Source organism: Oxyura jamaicensis, chromosome 19 (genome assembly GCF_011077185.1).
Source record: "Oxyura jamaicensis isolate SHBP4307 breed ruddy duck chromosome 19, BPBGC_Ojam_1.0, whole genome shotgun sequence".
Lineage (NCBI taxonomy): Eukaryota > Metazoa > Chordata > Aves > Anseriformes > Anatidae > Oxyura > Oxyura jamaicensis.
In genome coordinates, this window is record NC_048911.1 from 1096788 (window position 1) to 1112763 (window position 15976).

A 15976-nucleotide genomic window follows, 5' to 3' on the forward strand; every position below is an offset into this window, starting at 1 on the left:
GCGGGGGGGGGAATGTTTGTATTGGCCCCAGAGAACTTTTCCTGAGCCAAGAACAGTAAGAAAACTCCAGCATAGGTTGAACATTACACCCTAATGAGATGTGATGGGTTAAACCCATGCCATCAAGGGGCTCCTACTGATACACATTGACCACTAGGTGAAATTATGGGTTTCAGCATAGGGTGGACTTCAGAAGACACCAGGGCCAAAGTTCAGGTTTGAGCTCTGCCAAGAGAAAAACTTCAAAGGAGAGCAGGGCTGTATAGCAGGTGATAAAGCATTGCTGCTGCCCGCAAGTACACCTCTGTGGCGCTGCAGGAAGCCAGACGGGAGGGATGCACACCCTGGGCAGCCTCAAGGCACTCCGCAAACCTCCGCTAATGACAGCTCCTGACACTGCTGTAAGACAAGCATACACATTAGCCCAAGTTTCCACACCTTTATTTGCCAGGAGAAATGCTTTTCATAATCATAGTTGTGAAGTGCACAGCTGCTTGATTTCACTTGCTCTTTTAACATATAAGAACACAGATTACGGGTGGTGACATTTCCTCATGCACAATAAAGAAAGCTGGAAATAAGTGACTAAATACCGGGGGGGTTGCTATCCAACTTTGAACTGTGTGGCAGGAGACCACTGGTGACAATTGTGTGCTCGCTATTTTTAGCTGGGCAGCATGAATACCGAATCCCCGAGGAACAAGGAAAGCAACAAAACAAGCATACCAACCAAATCAAGAGTTTCAGAGAATTCATGTGGAGCAAAAAACAGGAACTGTCTGTCCACTGTACCCCTGCTGTTCATTTCTCTGTACCAAGTTTTAAATCATTGCATGAAATAAATAAATAGAATTGTAAAAATCAGTGTTTCTAAGGATAGGTAGAATATATATGGATGTGTGCAAATCTGCCTATATGCACACAGAAACACCTAAATACTTCAAGGTCTAGGTTTAATCACAGTGCACTTATTTCCCTCAGTTAATCACTTTGAGAATTAATGATTTTGTATCTGTGCAATGAGGTGTGGAGCAGTGGTCAGGGAAGACAACCTTAGATAACACACTAGGCAGCTCAGAGCTGATAAGGTTTGTCCTGTCCTTATCAACCTTGGGGAAAGGATGGGGGATTTATGCTGTACCGTTTCTGAAATGCCAGCTATGTGATCTGATCGTGTACTATCGCCACACTCTCAATTGCAGAAGCAGGCACAAGTTTTCATCACCTTTCCTCAACCACAGTGTTAAGCCAGGGTTGTTTGTTTTTTTCTGAGGTTTCTTGAAGGTAGGCAGTTTGGATAAGGGTGTACAAGCCTCGGTGCTCACTGTTTGGTGCTGGCAAGCCTGTGTTTGGGGCTGTAAGGGCTGAGATGTCAAGGTGCTGCTCACATCCTGAGATGCAGGCTCACCACCTGCCTATCAGCAGCAGCACAGGAGGAGACGCAGGGGTCTCAGAGCTCTTTCATCCTTCTTCAGTGCCTGCAACAATGGCTCGGAGAGGCTGGTCTCTTACCTTGGGCTGCCAGTCTGCCAGCGGGAATGCCCTCTCTTGTGTACCATTAGCAGATGTTAATACCATGAACCTTACACGTGTGCAAAGTTCCTCTGATGCAAAATGTTCATTTCTACATATTCTGCAGGAATAATCTGGTATTAAAGCATTTATCTGGTATATACAGAAACAACATTTACCTACTGGATCTACATTTTTGTGAGGGAAATGTTCTCTGCTTGTGCTCTCCACACTGCAATTAGGAGGAAAAACAGGGCAAAGAGAAGGTTGTGGCTCATGGCAAGGCGTTAGAGACGCCAGGGGAATTTTTGAGGGATTTACCTCTTCCAGGATTGCCAGGGCTGAGACTGGATTGCTATATTTCCAGCCTGGAAAACAACCCCTTGCTTCTCTACAGCTCTACCAGCAATAAGTAAGCTGCAAGAGCTCTAGCTACATCCAGTTGAATTATTCACACTGTTACTGTTAAATGAACCCAAAAGAGCAAAATTTGCAAAGTTATATTGAGGTGTTGAAATGAGGTTGAAAAAACCACAAGTAGGGAACTGCGATGTGCCCACATGCCTCTCTTCCTCCCAGTACCACGCTTGTTCCTGCTGGCCGCGTCTAACTCGGTTCTCTTCCCACAGTTCGACATGCAGAGGATAACACTAGAAGAGCTGAAACACATCCTCTACCACGCCTTCCGGGACCACTTAACGATGAAGGACATTGAGAACATCATTATCAATGAAGAGGAGAGTTTAAATGAAAACTCTGGCAACTGTCAAACAGAGTTTGAAGGTGAGAGAGAAAGTTTCCATGCTATTATTTTCTTTCTGCTTCCTTTGTAAAACTCAGCCTGGTCCACGACATGCAATGGGCAAGGATGCACAGAGTTACTTCAGGACTTCTCAGCTTTGAGATCAATGCTCAGTCTACTAGTCCACACAGCTTTTGAGCCAATACCAAAACCCTTTCTCTGTTGTCCCCTAAGCTTGGAGTAGGCCCAAAGCAAATTTTATATCTGATGGTTTGTTTGGAGCCAACAATAAAATGAAATTCACAGGCCAGCTTCAGTGCCTCTTAGGAAATTAAAAGGAATATTTGTGTCAAACATAGCCAACCTTGTCTGTTTTTCCCCTCAGTGTAACAGCACAGCAGACAGTATTACCTATAAAGCCCAAACCATGCATTTATTCACAATACGGATATCCATGGACTCCTGGCAAATAAATCAGCTTCTAGGCCAGAGGAACTCATGGTGCTCCAAATTGTTGCTGGTTGTAACAACCAAACATAAAAATCATCTCAAGTGCAAGAAGTGCAGGGAGATACATACAGAGAAACTCAGGGGTTCTGCACATCACCGTGGTGCTATCCCACCCACTGAAATGCCAGTTTACATCATCCATCTGGGGGAAATCCTGGTACTCTGAGGAGTCAAGTAGCCTCTGAAGGGCACCAGGTGAGATAATGAAGCATCAAAACAAAGCAAAGGATAAGCATATTAGTGCGATTTTTAGCCTGGCTAATTAATGGGATTCAGACGCTGTATCCAGCACAGTCATCCTGTGCTAAATACTGCAGAAAAGATGTAGAAAAGCACGGCTGAATTTTAAAAAACCTGCAGGAGGGAGGCAAGCAGTGACACTCTTCAAACCAAGCCAAGCAACATTTTTTTTCCTCACAGAGAGCGGCAGGGAGGAAGGGATGCTTACTTACATGAATGGAGTTGTTAGTCCCCACTGACCCGCTGATTCAGTGGAGACATGCACCAGCTGTCACTGCTGCGAGAGGCATGCAGGCTTCTTTCAGCATCGGTACTTGGGTGAACTATCCCAGTCACAAAAAAAAAAAAATGGGTCCGAAAACCAAAATGCTCAGCATTTCATTTTGGAAGTCCCAGCTTCCAAAAGTACAGCAAGAACAGCTTTCCTCGTGGGATGTTGGCATTGCTGGTGCTAGGCAGAACCTAGAAGCAAAACAGACCCTTTTTTAGATGTTGTTAGAAATACACACACACACATACAAATCCACCAGAGAATAAAGATCAACGAAACACTGTCAACCAAGATGCTAAGTTTTGCTCCAGGTCCCAGAAGAAGGGGATGGTTCTGGTCTACAGCAGCTCTGACATGAGCATTTCTCCCAGGAAAGGCAGACTGAGCGCAGGTTATGTCCCTGCAGCTCTCAAGGTTGGACATGCCATTTCTTGAAGCACCTGCTTGTGCCAGAGGAGACACAGCTGCCATAAGCATTCCCATTTCCCAAACACAAAATTCCCCACAGGACTCAGAAGCAGGAATGATAGAGCCTCATGGCATAGACTGATGGCATCAAGGGAGAGCTGCCATGAAGGCTGGGCAGCATCTCAGCCTAGTATTAAGAAGGGTCTCTATGTAATTTTGTCACCCTTCGCTCACTTAATTAGTGGAGAGAAAAAGATACTTTATGAGTACAACTCCTCTAATTTATTTGAAGCACTACATTGGGATGAGGTGAACTGCACTCTAAAAAACACCTATTTCTTTCAACTGTAAAGGTAGCATAAAGAGACTAGCTTAGAGGTTCACATCTATATTTAGTGTACATTTCATCCACCCCTCTAAAGTGCCTTTAATTATGGATAGGAATGAAGCCAAGATTATCCCTGATGGTTTTCACTAAGATTTGGGAATGACTCCTAGGGGAGGAGAGACAGCAGGTATTTTCAGTACGTTGCTTCAATGGGGCATCTCTACCCACTGTCACCCCAGGCATGTTCTTGCCATCAAAAAGGATCACTGAGACCTTCCTCCATGGACAGGAAACATTGCCATCAGGAAAAATACAAATACAAATTTCTGTAATTCTCAAAATTTTGCCATATTGGCGTCTTGTCATAGTAAGACCTTCGCAACTGAAGTTTATAATATTCATTGTATATCAACACAGATGATATAAGGTATTTCTCTCTCACACACACAACCACACACACATTTTAAACTAAGTACAAAATTTGTATTATGGTCAGAGACAAGTCCAGGATTTTGTTCAGTTCACTCTGAACATGAGAGTCATTTGCAAGATGTCAGATCTAGGCTCACATTACAACTTTCCCTCCTACACATTTCTAGGGAGTTTTGTTAGCCTTCTACTTGATGAAGAGCAAAGCAATGAAAATGCCCAGCTCCTCAGTACAAGCAGCCCACACCAGCCTTGACAATAAAGAACACAACCAGAAGGGAGGCAGAGTTGTATCTTCAGCCCTTCTCACTATTTTTATTAATGCTTAGGGCAGAACAACGAAGCTCAGAGCCAAGAAGAGTGCATGTTTTTATGGAAAGAGATACAAGGAAAGGACAACCTTTTACAGTGACAATGCACTAACAAAAAATTGTAGTACAAAAATCATTCATCTGGCAGTTCCCTTTACCCAAACGCTCATGACATTAAGCTCTTGGCAAACAAGAGTGCTGGGTAGTTACAGTGACCTGTGCTGCCAGCCATGGGTATTTCATCCTCAGCCCTGACACTCAAATTAACAGGATGTGCAAGAGCTGCCACGGGTCCCCGGATAAGTGTTCGGGGCATCCACTCCTCAGCTAACTCACCTTTGGCAGAGTAATGACAAAAGTCACTATAAATACACTGGAGCTGGTCACATTAGCAAGCTTTAATCTGTAGGGGAGAGGGTTCTCAATGCTCACCCTGAGCATTTCAGCCCTACTCTGGGCATCACAACCAGCCGGGCAGTCACAGCTAGTGGACTGATATTCCCATTGAGCCTATTTCCAGGTGGAGAAGTTACAGACGGTTGCTGTCTTTGCCACCCCTTGGCCAAGTCCTCCCCACCAGCATACCCTCTGAGTGTTGAGAAGATGAAGGATGAGCCTTGATGTGCCTTTGATTCTTGAGATTTCCTTTACATTAAACGGTTGTGTTGGGAACAGACTGGGGCACCTCAGAAGAAGTGGCTCTGACCGAAACAACTCACATCCAAACGCCTGCATGTCCCTTGGGTATTAAAAACTCCTATTGGCAACAAAATGCAAAACACGTCAATAATCCAGACCTGTGACAATGCCCATGGTGGAAACCAGCAGGAAAAAGAACAGATGCCATGCTCAAAGGATCTATGAATTTGAAGAAATGAGGGAATTGAGAGCAGAACCTCATCATTTACAGGAAGGGCAAGAGGGTGTTCATATTTAAGAGGACATTTCATAGACTGCTTCCAGGGAAGCACAAAATTGTGTTAGCAATTAAAAAAAATCAGCAACTTCAGCTTCTCAGTAGGTAAAGAACAATATTGATGGCTTACCTGAATCCTACTATCTTTAAGCTCTATTTTGATGTGATAGCATAACAGAAGACTGAAGAAATTGCTTCGGGAGCAATTCTGCAAGAAATACTGAATATGCTTTACTCTTTTCCATTGAATAGGAAAATGCCATTGCAGAAAGTCATGGCCAGTCTTCAACTGCTCTCACAGTCATAGTAACTGGCATCGGAGCCCTGTGTTGAATGGCAACACTGACCATGATCGCTTATGCCACTGTTTTGTTTCCTGGCTGGGAGAGTTTTCAAAGTGCATAAATAACAGAAAAATAAAAACAGAATAACCAAAGCTGTTATTTACCAAGCTTTTCAAGGTGCTGGGGCATCATGCACGGAACCAAGGAACTACAGTATTGATTCTGTGTGCATTATAAAAGCAAACGAAGGATTCAAGGAGATTCGCAAGCAGACAGCAAGTAATTTAGGAGGCTGCCATAAGGGGGATTTCATTATCTGAGCAGAATATAGTGAGTCCCCTGGAGCAATGGTTGTGCAACATTTCCCTGCCCTCGGCATTTTGACTCAAAGTGCTGCCTAACGAGGGCTTCTTGTGCCTCCGGCACTGAGCTGATGATCAGGGACCGCATGGGAGCTGGGATTAGGACACAGACACTGCTAAATCCTGGTCGGAGGAGGCAAGGAGGGATGAAACAAGTATTCGAAATGCAGCATCCAGTACTCCCCTGTCTCTGTGTGATGAGGTTCAAGCCTGGATCAAAATAAGGTTTTATTTCTGTGTATGCTCGAAACAGCCTCCTGGACTTTTCACAGCCTGGGTACTCAGAGCCTTTTTCTGGTCACTTTTTGGTTTTATTGTAATTCTGAGCTTGTTGTCAACCATCTGGAAGTCTCCCATTACCATCAGTACAAGCATCCATGGAAAAAAAAGAGGTGGGTAAATCCCTTCTCATGCTTGAAGAAGACCGTGTATTACTACCCATATATGTGTGTAAGGATTTTGTGACTTTCTGCATCCATCTTGCAGGACCTTCAGAGCCTTTTCAAACATTAACCTTCATGGAACCCCAGTACCATGTATTGTTCTGGTATTCTTAGGTAGGGAGACTGAGGCAGAGGCATAAACTGGCTTTAGCAGACCACAACATGTATACTTGTTGCTGAACTTAAAAATATAATTACGTAAAATATGTCAAATGTTAAAAATCGCATTTGTCTGCATTTTAACTGCAGCAAATTGCTCTCACCTCTTTTGACTATTGTTCTGCAAGCATTCATTTGAAAAGGTTCTTAGTAAGTCTGATTTTGCTTAGGCACAGAAAACCTAAAGACAGTTCAAAAATTACTAATGTACTATGCATACTCATGGGAATGATCACAGTGGTTTTTTAAGCATTGTCAGGGAGCACATCTTGAATCTCTGCTTGCTCCCATTTAACCTATAACTGGAAAAACCTGGACGTGTCTAAGGGGATTCACAGAAGACCAATATTTCTAATAAAAGAAATGCATGGAGAACTTCATAGAGAACTTAAAAACAAAACAAAACAAAACAAAACAAAACCTACCCTACCCAGATCAACTGAAACACTTAAATCTTCAGGCATTTGAAGGTTTTCAAAGCCAACGTGAGTGAGAAAGAGATTCCTGAATTACAAGAGGGCAGTCTAATAGGAAAATTGGTATGGAAGTAATGAAAGGTAAGGTTGATTATTTGGAAATGTCCCAGCAGTATTCATCCCAATGGTCTCCAAGGAGAGGTAACACTTGGCCAGACAGGGGATCTTCAAAGTATGAGCTAGAGGGTTCAGCCAAAGTTGGGTATACATTGAGGAGAAGGAGGATTTCCGAGCTCAGACGATCCCAGTGGAAAGTAAAAACATTTCTTTGACCGAGTAACTCATCAAGTAACCCCCCCATGGCAGCAGGTTGGAACTACTTTAAGTTCCCTTCCAACCCAAGCCATCCTGTGATTCTATGATCCTTCTTTTGTCTTTCCTGCAGTGCACGCCCAGAAGCAGAACAGACAGACCTGTGTACGGAAGAGCCTTATCTGCGCATTTGCCATGGCCTTTATTATAAGCGTGATGTTGATTGCGGCCAACCAGATCCTGCGGAGCGGCATGGAGTAGCCTCTCGCCATGACACTGTGAACCAAACTGACCATGCATGCGCATGCCACCGGGTGAGCTTCCCCCGAACCGACTCTCACACGGCAAAGAGACAGAGGCAGGCAGATAACGCACCATTCGACAAGGAGCCTGGGGCCAGCAGCGTAACGTGTCTTGTGAATCAACTACATCCTTTTGGCAGGGACATAAAAGGGCTGTCTTAATGCTTTAAAGGTTTTGTTTCCTAATGCAATAAAAAAAAAATATACAGGAGTCCTGAATTATTGCTTCAAAACAGCAATGGTAACTTGGAAGACACTTTCATCCAGCGGTCTGTTTTGCAGTTTCAAGGAGGCACAGCCTCGTGACTCATTGCAGCAGGGCTGTCTTTTAATCTAGGGGCCAACTGACTATTTTGCGTAGCTCTCCACTGGGCCCACATTCCCAGGAAGTTGATCGTAGCATTGCCACAAGCAAGTCTTGTTCATTTTATTTCATGTACTTCAGCTTCAGCTTCACTTTGTTTTTCCCTTATGACCATGCCTTTGAGTTTATGGCATTAGAGGGGAGCTAGAGCATCCTTGTACAGTATTTTCAAAGTAAAAAGAGGAGAATTTGCCAGCATCATACAAAATGTCTATTTTTGCTTCATAAACACTGCCTTTGACACCAGACTGTGGGGTAGCATGAGTCTGTTAGCCATTTTTTTTCCACCGCGAATCAGGGTTTAAGAACCACCACCCGCTTTCACACATGGGCATTCCTGAGATTTGTACAGTCTTCCAGCCAACTCTGCAACCACCAGCACCAGCCTTCTCTTTGGTCCCACCTGTGTATTCAACTACATTTTCTTTCCAGAAGTCTTGCCCTCTCACTATATTGGTCTTCACCACAACCTTATATGAGACCAAAACCATAAGGAAAACTCTTTCTCAGCTTTTCTCCCTGCTCCTCACCTGCCCAATTTTTATTTCATTTGCCCTGGTTGTAATCTGCAGTGAATCCTCCATGTCAGACACCTTCTCGTGGGAGACGTTACCTTTTCACCTGTGCGGCGATGTGGGTTTTGACAAGCCAGCTGCTCCAGACCTTCACTGGAGCCGTCCCACCACCTCTGCTACCACTCCACCCGTCCCATGGATGGGCTCAAGAGAGGATGAGCTGGAAAGCATGCTGCAGCAAGAGAAGAAGGAATCAAACTTGAGCATACCACCATATGTTATGCAGTGTGTCAGACTTTCAGATCCCGCAAGTGTTAGTTATTTTTCCTGGAAGAGATTTGAATGTGCAGCAAGGAGAAGATGGAGTGATGCAAACAAGAGACACAACACATCCTGCGGAAAGTGCAGGGACTGCACACTCCTGGAGCCAGGATTACATCTGAAAGTGTTTCTCCTTTTAAACATGATATAAATCCTTGCATTTACCTTCAGATGAACTGTGCATCTGCGTGTCACCCCTGGGAGAGATCTGGTTTCCTTGACTTCATGGGAGATGTTTGCAGCCGGCACACGCGGAGTCAGCGCGGGAAGCATTCACGCAGGCGTCAGAGCTGCGGTGGCTTCATGCTGCCAGCTGGGCAAGCTCCAGAAACACCAAGGAACAGTGAGATCCTGCTCCTGGAACGTAGATGACTGTTTCCTGTGTCATGAGAGGGGGCAGGATGGCTTCCAGAGGGATTGTGAACCATGAGCTTCCCTCGTCCTACACAGCAGTCATTGGCTTAAGCCTGGATGCATCCCAAAGACTTTTTTTTTTTTATTTTTTGGTTTCAAGTTTGATTGATAATATTTAACCTGTATTTCTTTTTTGTAGCCTAATTTGAAAATGCGTTTCTCATTGTTCTGTCTCCCACTACCCTTTTAAACTCATGTCACTGCTTACGGTTTTGTCTTTAGGTGTGTGTTGTAGTCACCCCCTTCCATAACATAGCCATTTTCATGGTGCCCCCCTTCCATATGTGAAGATGACAGCTGTCATTTCCAAAGTGGCTGAGTCGTTTTTCTGCCTTCCACAAACACACACTTCTGTATTTCTGTTCTGCTGTGACTAATAGAGGTCAACCACAAAACATTCCACTAAAATTTTTACATCTCCCAGAAGATGGAGGGATTTGTGTTTCTTATAGGGCAGGAGCAGACTTCAAACCAACAGCAGAAAATCATAGGCAAGCTCAAGCACAGGATTCACTCTGCTGGGGAAAACCAGGGGTGCTCCCAGAACTCACTGTGCTGGATATTGCAGATAATGAGCCTGGAGATCTTTTTGAGGGAACTGTCATCCACATTTTTAGGTCTTGGGGCACATGAATTGGTGGGGGCAGCAGAAAAAGTCTAAACGTTACTTGCCACCGAGTGGTACTTATTAACTTTTTTTTTTTTTTTTTTTTTTTTTTTTCCTGGGATGGTGCTGGAGTGGATGTGGGAAGCAGAGCAGATGGAGATGGAGCAGAGGTGGGCACCGACTCACCAGCCCCACTCAGCACAGCAGCTCCATGGGGCAGAGCAGTGCCTCTTCGCTTAGCACAGAAAGACGAGTAAAACATACACCAGGCTTTTCTCCACGTTCTTCTCACTCATCCAACAGCTAACACCAGGCAGACTCCAATTATAACAGCTACCTTACAGATTATCTTTAATCTTTTCCATTCCTCCAAGCCTTCTAGAGGCTCCATAGTTTCTACATGCATGTTCCATTAAAAAACAAAAACAAACAAACAAACAAAAAAAACACTTTGTAAATACAGTCATTGTTCAGCACAATTCTTCGTCTTGAAGGTCCATTTGTAAAACCAAACCTATAATTAATATATTGGTAAAAGCCATAGCCTGGGGTCAGTAGAGTTCATTGCAAAACTCCCAGCTGATTTTACTGGGTACGGGATTTGGGGATTTTTTGATTTTGCTTTTTCTGTGGGGAACCCAATTTATCCATTATGAATCAGTGCCACGTCTTGCCAGAGGTCTCCTCTTCCTTCCTAGAGCAGCCTTTCTTCATTTAAAGGCATCTTGAAGATATCCCTTCTTTAATCTGTCAGGCTCTTCTGGTAGTGTGTGGCAATGCAGGATGGATCAGTCCAAGCTGTTTCAACCCTTCCACTCCCAGCAACCTCCAGCAACCTTTCCAGTTACACCTCCACATCCTTCCTGGCCAGCAGCATTGGACCTCTGTCTCCTCTCTCCCTCCCTGGCTCCATTTATGTAACATCCATTTATCTTCTTTCCTTTTTTTTTTTTTCTTCTTCTACATAAGAGGTGGAAAAAGGGGCTTTTTATTGCTTTTACAGACAGTAGGTAAAAATATAGCAGTAAAATTTTGATTGGAACCTGTTTGCAAAAGTTCAGGGGGAAGAAAGTAGAAGAATCAAAGGAAAAAAAAAAAAAAAAAATCCCATACTTTAAAAAAAAAGAAAAAGAAAAAAGAAAGAAAGAAAAAGAAAAAAAATATTAAGTGCTAATTAACATACTTTAAAAAATACCCAGACTGCAGCAGGGCTAGGTAGAGCTGTCAGAAAAAGCACTAAACTTATGCTCTTGCCAGTTACATGAGAATTTAAGTGTCTTTTCAGCACTGCAATTCTGTATGAAAAGGATATTGCTATGGCAACCCTCGCTGTTCGTGACATGTGTGCCACAAGTTGGAGCGACACGCAGCAATTGCAAACACACTCCCAGCCACACCAAGGCTGGACAAATGACTCCCAGCAGCCCAGGACAGCCCAGGACAGCTCATGGATTAGCAAATTATCACCAAATGCTGAGCACCCTGAAGATGACTGTTGGCTTAGTCACAAAATATAAAAATAAGGTGTGCAATTAAACAGATTGGCACAGAGGGAAAGATTTGAGGTGGCTGTGATTGTTTTAGCTTGAGAGAGGCTTTGGTTTGGTTTGGCTTGGGAGCAAATAAAATCAAGGCAGTGTACGTGCTGCTCAACACAGGCTGCCCTGGGCTTGTTGGGCACATCCGTCACAGAGGGACCAGTCCTGATGGGAAGGACTTGGCTTATTGCTACTGCACAGCACAGGGCTGCTTTGCTGAGAACCGTTTGTGGCTTTAACTTTGAAGGCGCAGCCTGATTTTCAAGCAGCACAAGGCATCTGCTCCGGAAGAAGCCAACAAGGGAGCAGCAGGCATGTGGCACTTCAGAGGCCACAGAGAAATGAATTCCAGCAAAAAGCCGCTATTGGAACTTGGATTACCTGTCAGATCTGAAGCCATACCATCAGGTCAGCCACAAAGGCCTCAGCTGAGGCATTACTGTGCCCGCCAAGCGCAGCGTGGCGCTGGGCCTCAGGGGCAGGCACTTGCCCACAACAGGCCGCACCACCTCAGGGCCTCACCGGGGCCTGACCCTCGCGCTGGCTCCACCACTGAGAAGGCTTTAATAATCAGATGCAGTATTGGCAGTAGTACAGAGAACTAAAAACCACAAGCAGTGTGGGCAACTGGAAACCCTCTTTTAGGGGGCATTTGGTCCTTAACGCTGGTAGAGGTTATATAGGGATGACAAAGCACAAAAAGTCTTGAAAAGAAAGAAGTAATTAATTTTTGAGTTTGATGGATACCTACAAATGTGCTGGTAACTGTTAGAGGACACCCCATCCTGGTGGAGGTCACAGACCTCCCCAGGACAGGGGTCACCTGTGAGCAGGTATAGGAGGCCTGGCTACCTGCTCCCGCTCCCAGATGAACTAGAGCTGGATATTGGGGTATCACCTGCTGAGAGACTTCATACACTCTATTCAGTGGTTATTGGGCGCTCACTTTGGATATGATGAACTGTCAGAACTGGATGTTACTTGCTTTACGTTAAAGATTTCCATGAACTCTGGGAAAAAATAAATAAATAAATAAGATATATGCACTGTTTTAAGCTGAGGCCAGTCTTTCTCCCATAAGTAATAGAACACTGAGGAAGTAAATCAGGAACAGATAGAAAGCATTCCTAAGGATGCTACTTGAGATGGATGAAGTCTTTTTGACAGACTTGGATGAGCAAAGTACCTACTGGCAAACACTTTATTCCATGGAAAGAATGCACTGCATCTTTCTGCCTGCTCCAAAAGACCAAAGCATCTCCTGGGACACCCAGAGGACCATGCAAGGCCATCCAAGGTCCAGTGCTGGCTCTGCTCAAGATGACACATTGCTTTGCGAGGTGCCCGGTACTCTGCAGCTTTTTTCCACGAAAGACTCTTTCCCTGCATGTAGCATGCACGTGCCCAGAGCAAGTTGCACTGCCAAGGGCTGTCATCACACAAAAGCAAGAGGTTCTCAGTCCCGAGTCAGACTTAGATCTGCGAAGAGAGAAGCAGTAGGAGGAATACATTAAGATCACTAAGAATGAAGTTCCCTATTTTATCCACCCGTGTAATATATTATTTAGTTTCTGCTTTATGGATGACTATTTGAAAGAAGAAAAACAACTCTTCTAAAATGAGAATCTGATAAAGTATCTTTTTTTTTCTTTTTTCTTTTTTCTTTTTTTTTTTTTTTTCTTGGCTCTGAATCATGCTTACATTTCACAGATGAAGATGTACAGAACTTGCTGGTTTTCAATCTATTATTTTACCATACTGAGTTCTGACAGTGCAATTATATTTCCCTGGCATCACTTAAAACCTATTACCTTCCCAGGAACTAAGGAATTTAATACAGAAAAAGAAAAGGCTCAAAACATTTTAATCTCGCTATGTTGTTGGTTATTATCAGAAACAAATCTTGTTTTTCTCCAGTTCAAGTAGCATGTTTTAGGCAGCTCTATGAAGTGGAGTCTGAAGTTTTTCAGACTTTTGTTCCAGTGGCAGAAGTCTGAAAAATTGCCTCAATTTGTCATCTTCACTAGTAAAGAATTTCAGCCCCCAAATGGATAAAAAGAGGGGAAAAGGGAGAAAAAGGAGTTCCTCTGAATCTATTAATCAGTACTTGACAATTTGACCATGAAAATAGCTTTTTTAATTATTATTATTTTCTGTCAAGACAGAACAAAATACTTTGTAGCCTTGAAGAGTATTACTAAATGGAATTGCCATTTTCCATCCAAATATTTTTCTACAGCTGTTCATGGCCAATATTTGCCAGCATCATGAATAAGCATCTTCAAACACCATTCATCTTACAGTGCTTTAGGTGAGTTCCATAATGCAACTTTCCTGTATCAGCTTTCATTGGCCAACAGGCAGACATCTGACCATCCCATATAAAGCTGTCGAGCTTGCTCTAGTAGCTACCCCTCCAGTCTTGCCAGCACTCAGGCATGTCGTCTCTCCTGTGAGCTGTCCAACCAAACTCAAACCATGATGCCGATGTGTTTGCAGCATCAGGCCCCTGGGGTTGCCATTTGACAGCAATCTTCAAACAAGTGCACGTATTTTCATATTGCAGCTATTCAAGAATGGCACAACATTTCCCACCATCTCTGTCAGAGGAGCCAAAGTTATTTCAGCTTCATGCAGCAGCTCTTGTTCTCTCAGATTTTAATTGGGGTGGTGGGAGGAAGAAAGGTGAAGTTCCTCTCGGACTCCAGAGTAAATAAGTAACTCATTGGAGTTAATTGGCTTAAACTGGAATAAGCCCAGAATCCAGCCTGTTGCCATTTAATCCATGCTAGGATCTAAGTAATCAGTGCGTCCTGATTCATCTCTAGGAATTAAGTTCTTCACTAATGCATCCATCTCATTTTTATCATAATTTCATCTCCAACTGTTTTCAAGCTATTTACCATTAATTGTTAAAAATTGACCATTTTTGCTTGTTAACAGAAGACATGCCATTTTAATTAAAGACAACTCACAAAGTCAGCAGCATAATAGTTAAAAAAAAAATAATAAATCTCTTTGTACAAAACACTGTAAATATTAATATAAATTAACTTGGCATGCAACTTAAATAAATCCTATGTTATTGCAAGTTACCCAAGTGTATAAAGACATGTATAAAAGGAAAACCGAATGCCATATGTATCGGCCGTTTCCTCTAACCAAACACTACTGTAAATATATAATCTGTATAAAAAGATTTTAATTTTACCATTATTTATGCAATAGAAATAAAGTTTTTTTTCTTTTGATGAAGGATCAAGTTTCTTTTTTCCTCATTTTGAAGCAGTCATTGATATTTATTCATGCCCAAGTACAAGAGCAAAAGCTAGATTTGCATAAAATATTAGGACAGAGACCCTTTCTTCCTTCTGAGGGATACATGAACATTTGAGGTTTATATTTTGCTTTGAAAATAGATTTACATATTTTAAAGCCCGTTATTACAAAAAGATCTCCTGGCTGAATAGATGCTGTGGCTGTTTGGAGCCAGGATCAACACTCCAGGAGCGAAACAGATGCACAGAACTCATTAGCATGCCAAAGAGATGAATTTCACTTCTCTGGAAGTGGTGGAAGTCAAATCGGGACTGGTGAGGTTGGTGGACATCACATGCAGATCTCAAAGTGAGGGGACAGACCATGCCATGTGCTTTTCCATGGCACTTGCTTAAAGAGTCAAAACTACTTTTATTAGATCTACCAGAGATTTAGGACCTGTTTCCCTGAACTCAGATGGGCCTGGGTCCTTCTGGAAAGCATACATTGACCATTTTAATCCTGTCTCTGCTGCCACCAAGGCTTCATACCATGAGAGCTGCTCTGTGCAGCTATACCACATTCACATGTCCTGAAGAGCAGATGCTCCCTTGGCTAATCCAGAGCTCTCCATTTCTCTGTAAACCATTCCACACAGCTGCTGGTCATCAATGTCCACCATGTGCTGCAAGCCATCTGGCTGAAGGAGATAAGTATGAAGATAATGGTTGTCCCCAGAGTTGCTTGCAGGGGTAACTAAATTATAGCTTTAAAGGAAACTGTTGATGCAGGTAAGTAGTCTTTATCCATGTGGTCCCAGATCACAGTGGGTAGCCTGCTGGGAGAAACAGTGCAAGCCCCAAAGCTCCCGCTGTGTCCCGATGTAGAGTATCTCCTCTACCTTGTGCTTGGAATAGAACTGTAATGCTTTCTCTAGACCTATTTTGCAAAAATAGCAGTTCTGGTTCCTTCATTTAAACTCTGAAAAATGAGTGTTTTTCCCCAGACAACACT

At 43.3% G+C, this 15976-nt stretch overlaps 1 protein-coding gene across 1 annotated transcript in view; it reads left to right on the forward strand.

Moving 5' to 3' along the window:
- The window catches only part of CALN1 (calneuron 1), a 123206-nt gene extending 108748 nt beyond the window's left edge, over positions 1–14458 (forward strand). Inside the window, exons 4-5 of the mRNA XM_035342925.1 lie at positions 2142–2295; positions 7777–14458. Coding sequence (XP_035198816.1) covers positions 2142–2295; positions 7777–7904 — 282 coding nt within the window. The 3' untranslated portion in view covers positions 7905–14458. The remainder of the gene's footprint in view (positions 1–2141; positions 2296–7776) is intronic.
- Positions 14459–15976: the final 1518 nt, after the last annotated feature.